The sequence below is a fragment of the Alligator sinensis genome, unplaced genomic scaffold (genome assembly GCF_000455745.1).
Source record: "Alligator sinensis unplaced genomic scaffold, ASM45574v1 scaffold215_1, whole genome shotgun sequence".
Lineage (NCBI taxonomy): Eukaryota > Metazoa > Chordata > Crocodylia > Alligatoridae > Alligator > Alligator sinensis.
In genome coordinates, this window is record NW_005842259.1 from 483331 (window position 1) to 496302 (window position 12972).

Here is a 12972-nt window from a genome sequence, read left to right on the forward strand (position 1 = left end):
AATCCCCTTCTGCTGCCCAATCTGCTGTGCTGTTTTCTGTTCCACATTCTGTGCTCCCTGCCCAATCTCCTGCTCTGCTTTCTATTCCTGCCCCCTACCTGATCTGTCATGTGCCACACAAAGAGGTTATCTGTGCCATTTGTGGCATTCATGCTGCAGGTTGGCTACCCTGCTCTAGAACAAGGAGACTGATTATTTAACATGATTTCCCTTATATGGACTATATGTGGTTTGCACAAGTGTGCAGTATGCACAAGTGTGATCCAAAAGCCACTTTAAGTAATAAGAGAAATCCCCAGAAATTGCTATTTTTAATGACCTTATTCATGGACTTGTTCTTTAAAGTAGTCTGACTCACCCTCACTTGAAGGTTGGAAAAGCTTTATCTGAGATTACAGGCTACTAGGTTGTCATCTTCACTCGCATCCTCCAAGGAATATATTCAAGTAACATTTTAAAAATATACCTGATTAGGATCCCCCACCACTCTACCCCCTTTTGCAATTCAGCTTCAAAACGAATAGATTATGCAAACCATTTAAATAACTGCTACTGCTCAGCAACATTTCTGTACTTATGTCTTTCTCAGTTTCTGTAGACTGTTTCTATTATGCTGTGGCCAGAACAGAAAGCAATTTGTTCTTGTCTAGCAATTTTGATGGACAGACTTAGTGTATTGATCAAAAGAGCAAGGAGCCATGGTTATAATTCTTGTAAACACAAAACTTGGACAGTAAGCTAACAGCAATAATTCACCTAACCAACACAGATTATTCAATTTCCTTATTTCCAATAAGCAAGTTTGGTTGTATATGTCACATCCTTTCACCACACCAGCTGCCCCAGAATAACACAGACTACAAGATATGCTTGCATTTATTTAGAAACCTAGATAGCACAACAGCATTCATTTTAAAACATGAGACCAGAGTTGGGATAGTTTGTTTTACCCTTGGCTGCCATCAGCAGAAACCAAGTTGGCATATACCTATCACCAGCAGGATAAACTTTCTTCTCCACTAGGGTCTACAACACTTGATGAAGAGTTATTTTCTCCATCTTGCCCTCGGCCTCTGGATGAAAACTGAACTCAGCCCAACAAACCAGCCCTGTAAGGAGACTGAATTTAGCAGAAGGGAGTCACCCTAGGCACTAGTTCCCGGTTAACGCTTCCTGAAATGCTCAGTTAGCGCATCCAAAAGTTCTTGCTTCTTCCCAACAACTTTTAGCCCATAAGCCTTGCACGCCTCCTTCAGAGCAGGCACAGTGAGCTTGCCAAGAGTGCCCTTCTGCACAAAGCTCCTCAGCTCATCCTCAGAGATTTCTATCTTGGGCTTTTTCTCCATTTGCGCATCACCACCTCCTATTGCAAAAAGGAAGTTGGATCATTGACATTAGAAGGACTATTAAAAGAGGAAAGACAGTTCAATCAGTCTAGTAACAATTAGTACATCATGCCATAAAGGCAATGCATCATGCATGCATACAACAAGTTTCTAGGTTATGTATTTCACCCTAAAAGCAGCTACAGTTCATTGTGCAATGAAAATTTCATGCAAAGTCTTCTCTCAGCTGTACAAGGGGGTAAAAAAAAATGAAGGGTTTTTATTAGCCTCTCAAAAATATTCAACTTGGGCCAGGTAAGCAACCACGCCACTTCCTGCAACAAGCTGAATATCCTTCAGAGGTTTCGCATTCAAGTGGCCTAGTTTGACCCCACACTACTTTAGCTTGTAAGATTTGCCAAGATCATAGTCCCAGGTGATATATTACTCTATTTGAATGTGGATGTGGAGCAATTTATAGAGAGTACTTTTCACTTTAAACCCCCAAGAGAGAGAAATGAGAAATACAAAAGCCTCTGAACAGCTGACAACAACAGCATGTTGTATCTCACAAAATTGCTTTCACTACTCACCTTGCTTTCGTTTCCCAACCTTTCCCTCAGGACTGTAATCAGGTGGATAAACCAGCTGCTTAAACTCTTCCACTAGATTACCCAGTCTGCGATTCATCTCCTCAGCTTTAGGCACTGACAATAGAAACAAACTTGTGCTCACCAAAATGCAGCCCACACAAAATATAATCACCAAATTCTACTGTATTAAAAAATAAATGCTCTTAAAGAGTAGCCATCCTTTCCTAAAAGCTTTCCAAACATGAAAAATGATGAAATGCAAAAGGTATATTAACACAACAGTAACCACATTTTGAATGTACAGGAATCAGGAAATGAGAAAGTAAAGGTTCTCAATACTATCACTAACATTGTATAATGCACAGTTGATTACACTTTGTTGTATACCCGATATGAAAAAAAAAGTACATGCCTATACACAAAGGAAACCAAAGAGAAAATATAGCAGGATGTGGGGAGAAAGGTTTGCCATCTCTTTTATTTCATAATCTTTTGCTAGCCCTATATTTTTTTAAGTTACCTGTTTTTTTTCTCATCAAGACTGTCAGTTCTTTGTGGCAGAAAGTCTTTTTGTCATGTCTCTTTATACTGCATAGTACAATAAAGTCATGATTCTTAAGTGGGGCCCTTAGACTCTACTATCACAATGCAGGAAAGCAGTAATTTTACCTGAAAGTACAGAGAAGTGAAATAGAGAGAGAGAGAGAGAGAAGTTACTGCTTTTCCTGGGAAGAGTACCAGAGCTGTGTGCTCTTACTGGCCACGGGGTGGCATCTTTCCCCACCAGCAGACAGCCAATTAATTCCATTCATTTTTTCAAAGTTAAATGCCAGTGGACTTTTAGGGAAGTGAATTTTAAGCCAAAAAGCTGTCTGCCAGTATAGAAAGACTGTTCAGTCATTATTTTAAAAGATAAATTAAATAATTCCTTTTTACTTTCATTGGTCATGATTTTAAGACCTACTAAAGTATTCTGTCAAAAAAAGAGAAGGCAGGGCATAGTTGCTCTTTAACATCTCAAGACCTAAATTTTAAAAAGTTCATGTTTAGGACCTTTGGAAAAGCAGTTGCATCTCTCATGGCTAAAGTGAAAAAATGCAGAAAATTTAGCTCCAAGTGATATGAGTTTGGTCTTAATTTAGCCCATGCAAACATCTGCACAGACAGAAATATCACCAGTTTCTCAACAAGACTAGAAGGGATGTTTTAACAAGTACACATTTTGGGAGTGGGGGGAAGCAAAGGGCCAGGGATAGCAAAAGAACTGCAATAGCAAAACCAGAGCTACAAAATTAAAAACAGACCTTGAAGCAGATCAACCATCACCACATATTCCAGATTAAGTCTTAGAACTGCACAATGCTAACAGTATTGTTTTGCTTTTTTATAAACATAAAAGGAACCCTTCTGGATTTTCCAGTAACACATTTCTATGACCAGAGTGGAAGATGCAAGTGACCTCTCCCCCACTCTTTTTGTATCAACTAATAATTCTCACTTGTCAGATCTTCAGCTCGTTCAGGCTCCATCAAGCCCAGTGCCAAGGCCTCCAGGTTCCTGAAGTGCTGCTGCAGGACGGGGTTCTCAAAGCTGTCACTCCTGTCAACAAAATCCAGAAATATTCAACAGAGATACCAAGAAGTAAGTGTAACTTATTAGCAGGACTGCAAACATGCTTATTCAAAAGCCATCGTTAGCCACTTTTTAGTAACTCTTATGGGAATATGAAAAAAGCCTAAAGGGGTCACTATTCCACATTAATGCTTGTTTCGCTCTTTCTACATACCCAACATCTAAACATACATCTCCTTTAAAATACTCTCCTTCTTATGGTGGAGAGACCCCAGCTCATTAATAACTATTATCTTGTGTTTTCATTTCAAAGACCCTTCAATACCTTCCTTACAAAAAGTTCAGGCAAAGGCTCTTATTCCATCACTCAAATATGCTATCTCTGGACCATGGTATAACATCCCTTTGAGCCAAGTCAAATGTTTAAGAAGTCTCATAACGTACTGGTACATTTGCTGTAAGGCATACTGTGTATGGGTACATCAAAACAATTCTATCAAATAAGCAGAGCTGCATATACATAGTGACTATTATAAGGGTAAAAAAAGGTAGCAAACTACTTTGCAATCAATGTCCCTGCAAGTTTCCCAGCTAAGCAGTGAGATAGGCTACATCGGAGACTACCAAAAAGGGTAGAAAGTCCCCTTCCTTTTGTGTACGCGCACACACACATGCACATGTGCTTCTGCAGACGTGTGTGCACACATGTTCTACAGGAAAACGAGGCCTCCTTTGTTAAAAAAACAAAGCTAATTTTCCCTTATAAAACCAATTTGGGCCTGCATATGTAATTTCTACATGTGAGACAAATTAATTGAGTGACGAAGATGGCAGGACTAATTGAATTTATCTCGACAATGCACCCACTACAGTTATGTTTGATCAGGTATAGCTATATGCATTTCATGGAATTTTGACTCCTGGAGCAGAAACCCAACGTATTACACCAGACCAATGAGAACAAATCTTTAGATATGTTCTCAAGTTTTGCAGCCAACCATTATAAATTAACATTTGTAAGAGGTCCAGTTTGGCCATCATGTTTGAATCCATCACACAGTTCAAGTGTTACACAATCAATTTCAAGCAATGTTTTTTTTCCAATGTTTAGTGTCAATGTGCTCCTGGATGTCCAGAAAGCTTACTGGACTCAGAGGTGTTAAAAAAAAAGCCCTAATTATATTATACATTGCAGAGTCTTAGCTCCCTAATGTGTTGAAATTTATGATTTTGTGTGACTGCTATAGCTGCTTGCCACTGAATAATGTACAATATAGCAGGTGACAGGCTTTATAAAAGCTTCCATTCACCTGTACTTGAATCGAAGCTTCTGGACTATTTCCTTCATTTTGTCCACCTGTTCTTCATTGGCTGGCACCTTCTCTGTAAAGTCAATTTTCCGTATGTCATCTGCATAGGGCAGGAAAATGAGGTGGAAACCTAGGTGGCAGAAACAGATATACAAACCTGTCATCCAATGACAGCTTCAAAACACATGACAGAAGCCAAGAATGGCTGTGAACAGTTTACTCATAGTAACTAGACAGTACCATATGCAAGTGCACGCACAGGATTAACAAGTAACTCTTTCTTTTTCAGAAATGTCCCTATTCTCAGTCCTGAATTGCCAAGAGTATCTTTATATGAATTCAAAGATTGCCTCAAACACTTAGGTTTCTGGACATTGCCAAAACATCATTACCACTAATAAAAATACTAAAGAACACCTGTGAGAGACTAAATACATGATGGGAAGCTAGAAACTGAAGTTTAATGCCATCCAAGTTTCCTGCATCACCTTCCAATCATTTGAAAAGGTAAAAATCCATCTCACAGGGATGTTAAAAAAAATTAAAACTGGTGCTTATAAAGCACTTCTGTGATAACACTCACTAAATGTGGGTACCATTGTTCTTTTTCCTTGTCCTCCCCAACACGAGCTTCACCAGCTATAAGAGGAGGGAAGACAGAAGGAAATAATCTACTCCTGCTTCCTAATAATATTCTACTCAACTGATAAAACTGGGGTGATCAATACATGGAATTTGTTCTCTCTCATTACCCCTAAGTGTCCGACAACAGAAAACATTCACAGAACCGCAGAGGACTCTAAGCAACCAGTAGTGAAAAAGGTTTCTCTGTTTAAAGGTCAATCACCTACCCTGCTAGCAAGGAACTAAGAGGGAAGAGAAGTATCACACCTATGTTAATCCTGGAGGTTATGTTTTCTTGGGCAAGTATGGACTTAAATGGAGGTTTTCAAAAGGCTTTACCTACACTGTTATTTAGGCTCATCAGATTAACGTGGCATAAACTCAATTATACCAACACCAGCCTGGTATTAGAAATTAAGGGTGCACCAAGAGAGATTTTGGGAGTCAATACTGACAGCTGATTTTTAAGGAGGTATATTGGCCAATACCAATCCGATTTCTGATACAGCTTCGTCCAGCTGGTGAGTCTGCTGTAGTGGACAGGGAACAGGGAGGGAAGGGGTGTGGGGGGGCAGATCAATGCCCCCCATGGTGAGGGAGGGAGTGGGGCAGGGGCTGCCCAACCGGGGTGGGGCAGGCATGCAATGGAGCCACAGTTCATCTGGGGGGCGCGGGAAGGGGGAGCAGCTCCCACTGCTATATGCACCCTGGGAAGGCATTGCGGGGGAGGGGGGGAACGTGTGCCCTCAGATCTGCGCAGGGCAGGGCAGGGCAGGCTGCAGCTGCAGGATGGGGCCAGGGTCCATGCTCTTCCCGGCACGTGTCGGGGGGCCTTGGCCACACTGCACTCAGGGAGGAGGCTACAGGGGGGCTACGGCAAAATTTGAGGTGGCTGCAGCCCCCCCGGGAGCCACTCTCCCAGTGCCACCGTCACCTGCCCAAAGCGCAGTGTGGCCAGGCCCAGTGTGGCCCCCAGCTGCAGCCCACCCCACAGATCTGAGGGCACGCCCCCTGTGCCCTCCCAGGGTGCACACTGCAGCGAGAGCCATTCCGCACCCTGTGCCTCCAGGACAAGCTGCGGCTCTATCCTGCACCCTGCCCCACCCCAGCTGGGCAGCAACTACGTCAGCGCCACTCCTTCCCTCACCACGGGGGACCTTGATCTGCGCCCCCATGCCCCATCCCTCCTCCCTCCCCTTCCACCACAACAGACTTACCAGCTGCATGCAGCTCTCCAAGCTGCTGAGCTCCGCTCCTCACCGCCTATGTACTGCGCTGCAGCTGCGCACACACCCAGACATTTATTGGCCAAATTATCGGCCACATCAGGCCGATTTCCAATATAGTCAATTTTCTTTATATTGGTGCTGATCCAGTATTGGATCGATGCATCGGTGCACCTCTATTAGAAATTCTTAGCAGCAGGCATCCCATGTAAATCTGTCTCAGAGCATTTATTTTGCGTGAGTCTATCCCAACATTTTAAACAAGAAACTCTGGCCAGAGTTGCTATGAGCAGCTTGCTGTGTCAGATTCTGGACATGGGAAAATGGCAGCAAGAGATTGCGGACAGTTATTTTCTCTTCTGTTTTTGAGATGCACAAGAAACACCTTGCAGTACACAGCATGCTTGCTGTCTAGTTCCTTCTTTTCTACTGCGATTAAAAAAATGCAATTTTTCACACACCTGGAGAGACTGTCTGCACATTCTGCTCACCCAGCTCTTCCTCTTGAGGGATCATGGCCACAAAGCAGGGGGGAGTGTTCCGGCGGGGGACATATCTGCACAATGCCATCACTTCTTTCTCCAGGCACTTGGTCAGTAAGGCATTAAACAGAGTCGTACTCCCTACACAATAAAGGCTGTATCAGTCAAATTTGGGTACAGGGCTCACCTCTGGAGATTCAGGCACATAGTCTGAAAGTATTGCAGATTTAGCACCTGCCTCTTTTTGGCAATATCTATAAGACTCCAGACAGGAAAAACAACATTAAACTGTTGTGGGGGACTGGGAAGGGAGGGAAACCCTCTAGGATGACGACAACATGTTCTCTGGACAAAAAAGGGCAAGAGAACTCTGATGAAAGGGCAGGATTTGCCAATATATGAAAGAGGAGGTATTTGTCCTGATAATAGAGGTGTCACCCTTTCAAAGAGGATATAAGGGACAACAAAATCAGGTTTGCTATGATGTGAGCATAAACACCCTCCATCCTTGGAGATCCAGTCAGTGGCACACCACAAGCCTTCAGTACTAAGAATCAGGGTCAAAACTGTTTTTCAAGAACAGCCAACATTAGCCTGTTTTTTTTTTTTACCATAGAGGTTGGCAAAAAAAAAAATGCATACCCAAACTGTACATCCACTGGACAAGGCATGTTGCTGGAAATACTACAAGGCAGTCAAGTGGACAATCAGGTATCCACTCTTACCTCCCTGGAGGTGTTGCACCCAGATAGCAAGTGCGTCTTAGACTCTGAGGGAGTGGAACAACCTGTTATGACAGAGTCCTTTTTATAAGCAACACACTTACTGAACTACTTCACTCAATCCCACTTCCCTTACACAACGTGACATTGTCCCTATCCCAAATACACAGTTAACATGGTAAAGGGAGACAGAGACACCCCTAAAGTTCTCTCCTAGCTAATATAAACGAGCATCAGAAAATGCTGCTAGCTCGCATGTTCTTTCTTAGCATTGCACCTATCCTTCTAGCTGACATAATTGCAACTTCTGAATCCAGATGTCCTAATCATCTCTCTCAAGCTCTATGTCTTGATCCCCTTGTTGATTGAGTCTCCATATACCTCAGGTTTCAAGATAAGTATTGCCATGAATGACAAAAATTTTATGGGGTGAACATTACGTCAACAACAACGAGAAAAAAGAAAAGAAAAAAGAAAATAGGGTCAGCATGGCAAATGAAGATGAAAACACAGGTTACAAGGGCAAAAGTGTGTGTTAGTCAAATCAATGAATCAAAGTTAATTTAAACTTTTGTTCTAGACAAGGAAGCACAAATGAGTCTGAATATCTCATGTCCCTCTTCAAATGATATTTGTCCCACCCTTCCCCTGTCCCATCCCCCATTTCCCTCCCCGCTAGGAATTAGTTTGCAGCCACACTACCAGATGATTGCCTGTTGGGTCTTTACACCCCACCTTTTCTTACCACTCATCAAGGACTCCTCAGGATAGATGAACTGGGAGGGCTTAATGTGATGATGCTGTTTGAGCATTGCCAAAGGTTTGAAACCAATCAAAACCAAACCTGGGGAATCAAATTTCTTCAGTTCCTCAGTCTCCTCTTTCTCCAAAACAATCTGACGGTTCCCATATGTCTAAAATGGGGGGGGGGGGAAACAGTGTTAAGAACAGAGATGTTATCCATTCAGACATTACAGAACCAATTGAATTGTCCCATATATCATGAAGAAATAGAGGAGGGGAGGCAACATCAGTAGCAAGGGTGGGGGGGCAGGGAAACCAATAACCTGGAAGTATTTGTCCACAATGAAAATAAATACCGATATGCTATCCTTAAAGCCAATTTAAACAAAATTTACTGTGTTAAAATCTGAAAGGCAGCAGGCCTTAAGAAAGGCACATAGCCAATCTACAAAGAATTACTAGCGACAAAGGAGAAACTCATGCTCCTTTCAATTGTATAATCATTTTTTTTAGCTGTTATACACACAATATTTTCATTTAGCCTATCCCTTGCAATTCTCCTGAAGATTCACTTCATAATCCTGTGCCTTAGTTTCTATGGCACCTCAACAGTCATCTCTAAAAAAGTGGTGGTGGGTTATGGAACATTGCTTGCACATGGAGAAAAACCTGCACGTGAAGGGCTTATCTTTTGCTGAATTAATTATTTAAGGTGAAGTAATTAGCCACAATCTTCCACAGCAAAATTATATTAGCAGTCCCTTGCTTAAAAGCGCTGCTGTATATTTATATTCACAAAGCAATTGATAACTATGTTCAGTTATGAACTTCAATCCAGTCTACAGATGTCAGAGAGATTTTGATCTTAGGTTTATGCTTTTCTTAGACATCTTTTATTGCAAGATGCTGTGTTTTTGACACACTAGTTGCTTACTCTAAAGATACAAGAGCCAATAATCTTATATTTCCATAACTCCCTCCATCCCAAAGCTTTCTGAAGCATTTTATAAACTGCGTCTTAGTAGTAAAAATAAAAATTCATTTATATCTGACCAGAGACTGTTGTAATCATTCTGATGAACAATGCTAGGGCATGAAGAACAAGGAAATCTGTTTTGGCTTTAAAAATAAATAAATAAATGTCAGAACCCTCACACCTTTACTCTTTAGTAAAGAAGTACCATAGTATCATTAAGTGATTAAAACACTGAATAGACTATCAAGATGCAAGATCACCAGCAGAACAAGGCCTTCTACTGTCTACTCTTTCAGATAAACTTGAATCATTGCAAAGGGAGAATGCAACCCACAGCCCCCAACCTCAATTCCATCAACAGCTGTCCTTTTATGGAGGCTCACCCACATAACAACCTACTCCAAGTCTGCCTAGCTTCTGAATGCAACAGGATCACATTATCTCTAAGAGAAAATGGATCAAGCAGTATAAACCTGTCATCCTCTGCATTTCTGCAGCTCACTTAAGAAGAGCCATACAAAAAGAAGTAATGGTTTTGGTAAGTTTTTTGGTGTCCCTGCAAACCCCCCACTGAGAAGAAAAGCAAGCACGTATGGGATGTATTACCTGAGCTTTCTTGGTATCACTAGGTAGAAGCAAACTACCTGTCTCTTGGTTAAATGTTCGTGTCTTAGTTCGAACTGGCTCGTTGGTTTCCCGATAAAGCTTCACTGGATATGGCTTTATTGCTTTTTGGACCAAGTTGTAAACACCAACAGTGAAGGATATGTCTTTGCACAGATAAAAGTTTATCCTGTATGGGAGTTACAGACAAACAAAATGAAGACTTCCACAGTCAGTCTCCAAAAAAGTTCTCTCTTCCAGCAATTTATTCCTCAGATTCTCTTTTGTTCTCCCCCAAACATCACATGCATTTCTGAAATAACATTACCAGCATTGTAATGCCGTTTCTCTAAAGATATCTTAATTTTGACACAGAACTGAAAAGTTCTTATTAAAATGTTGTGGGATATTTTAAAGGGGAGGTTTCAGAAAGGTCAAGCCCAATCTCAATCAGATAACAAGAGCCTGCACAGATACTGGTCCATGTGTGAGTCCATGTGCCTCTGGAAAGGCACCAAGGAAGCCTTTCCAGAGGCTGCTGATGCTATTTCAAATGTTGATACTTGGCACGCACCTGGCTAAAGCCCGTTTCTTTGTCTCCTTTGCTCGTACTTTCTTCATGAGATCTTCCAGTTTGCCTGACTCAACAGGCTGGACTCCTAAATCCTCATCTTCTGCTACGTTAATGATATCTCTGTAGAACATGGAAATATCAAACCGCCCAGGCTTCTTCAAGTGCATTAAATCAAGGATGATACCTAGTCACAAAGTAAAGATGTGAGGAGGGTTATGTAAATTGATTTCTATGTACTTCCAGCAGTACATTTCCACAATACTCAGATATTTCCTTAAAATGGGAAAGGAAGTTGAAACATGCATAGATTTTGCTTTTCTATTTGTGTTGGTCACTAAAAGAAAGCAATTAAGGAGAGCTGGCTTGTTTCTTTCACATTTGATCAAGTCACATAGCAGGAAGAGTAAGAATGTGATCTAGTAGCTAGGACACAAAGCATCACTGACATGTTCATGTCCCTTGTTGTACCAAAAATGTCCAAAATTTGTGGCTCTGACATAGGTAATGTGATTTTGTGCTGCTATTTTATGGTTGACATCTGACTTGCTTTAAGGCAAGAAAGCATAGGCAAAGCAAACCAGAGCTGTCCATGCTCTCTGGCTGCCTCAGGCAGGCATTCCCAGGGTTTCAGGGGAAATGGGAATCTCCAAGATGTGCTGATTTGATCCCCTGAAGCCCTAGGAATGCCTGCCCAGGTTCCCCTATTTTGGAGTCATCTAACTGGTGGTCCTAGCCCCATTACCATGCTGGAGAGACTCTAGGCATACATTTCTATAAATGGGAAAACCCTGTTTATACCCTTAAATTCTATTTGCATACAGGCACCTCAAGCATTGTCCTGCAATATTGGGCACTGGCTGCTCCTGGAAATGACAAGGGCCCAACCTTGCAGGGCAATGGGTAACATTCATTTCGCCCAATGAAGTGGCTCAGCTGTGCCAGGACTTATCCCAGAACTACTGATCCACTTTACCTGGTGATCTTTGTTTATACCCCTACTCTTCATGAAGCTCCATCACTAAATGAAAAGTGAAAATGCTGACCTGTGTCTCGAAGGTCAGCAGCTCTGGTCCTAGCCAGCTTGGCTTTAGTGCTGTCATTGGCATGAGGGTTATCTTCATTGGTGAACAGCATGATCCTTTTGTGGCTCATCTTGAGCTGGACATCACTGAAGAGATTAGAGCAAGCCCAAAATGCCTCACCCAGTGAGTACTCATTACTATGGCCAAACGACTCACGAAAGAGTGCTTTTCCCCGGTTTCCCTTGTATTGGTCCAGTTCTAGCACTCGCTGTGCACCTAAAGGCAAAGAGAGCAAGAGCAGAAAATTGGTCTGTACTGCCTATAGTTCATGCTACATTTCCAACCCAAGAAGCCTACAGTTCTTTACAGCTAATGTTTCATTGCATTATCACAGCACTGCACTCCGAAGGCTTGGTTAAGATGTTCAATACTTTAGGTGCACGAGCTAATAGATAACTGGTCTATTTTTTAAACTCTACAGATTACCCAACTTTGACCAATACCTCCTCCTCCCTGTTTGTCTATTTGCAGCTCCCCTCCCCTCTCATAACTACTTTGGCAAGGGGTGACGTGTCTTCTGTCCTGTAGCTGCTGTTTGATATATATATATGTTCTTCATATCTTGCTTCCTCATTTGCTTCTCCATTTTTAAACTTTCAACCACAAATAGATCTTTTCTCCCTTGCCTAGTACTTAATTTCCTTTCCCCCCTAATCTTAGTTAATTAGCAACAATTTTTAAGGTTGAGGGGTGAGACCCTTCAAATAGAATTGACCGCAGGGAAAGGAGTACAGCAGCCAACATAAGAAAATCAAACTACTAACAGTATTTTTTGCCTGACTGGGCAGGGAAGCACCAACCAGAGAAGCTATTACACCTATGAAAAAACTCCTCACAAAAACTGTAGCATTCTAGTTTCTCTCACAGCATCAACTCCCTTGGGCATGAGAGAGAGGGAGGCCTGATCGTATGGACTTCCCTAGTTCCTATTTTTCACAGAAATCTTCAGATCACTGTTACATTTTACCTGGATTGTCCAACTCCTGAAGAACATAAACATGTTTGAAATCTGCTAAGTTTTTGTTTTTCTCAGTACCATAAAACACAATGCTCAGGAGGTCTCTGTCACTGCTGATAATCTTGTTGGTGTACACATTCCGGATGCACTGGAAAGAAACCATGCAGGTCAGCAAGGAAAG

At 41.9% G+C, this 12972-nt stretch overlaps 1 protein-coding gene across 3 annotated transcripts in view; it reads right to left on the bottom strand.

The window, feature by feature from the left end:
- Nucleotides 1-858: 858 nt before the first annotated feature.
- XRCC6 (X-ray repair cross complementing 6) overlaps nucleotides 859-12972 on the bottom strand; it is a 15973-nt gene continuing 3859 nt past the window's right edge. For 2 of the 3 annotated variants that reach the window (XM_006027650.3, XM_006027648.3), the window contains exons 3-12: nucleotides 12801-12939; nucleotides 11795-12049; nucleotides 10752-10935; nucleotides 10181-10367; nucleotides 8600-8768; nucleotides 7112-7273; nucleotides 4801-4930; nucleotides 3417-3517; nucleotides 1919-2032; nucleotides 859-1363 (exon numbers count right to left, since the gene is read on the bottom strand). In XM_006027650.3, the coding sequence (XP_006027712.1) occupies nucleotides 1164-1363; nucleotides 1919-2032; nucleotides 3417-3517; nucleotides 4801-4930; nucleotides 7112-7273; nucleotides 8600-8768; nucleotides 10181-10367; nucleotides 10752-10935; nucleotides 11795-12049; nucleotides 12801-12939 (1641 nt within the window). In that variant the 3' untranslated portion in view covers nucleotides 859-1163. Of the gene's footprint in view, nucleotides 1364-1918; nucleotides 2033-2438; nucleotides 2588-3416; nucleotides 3518-4800; nucleotides 4931-7111; nucleotides 7274-8599; nucleotides 8769-10180; nucleotides 10368-10751; nucleotides 10936-11794; nucleotides 12050-12800; nucleotides 12940-12972 lie in introns of those variants that run through there. The other variant, XR_001358344.2, reaches the window with a different exon arrangement.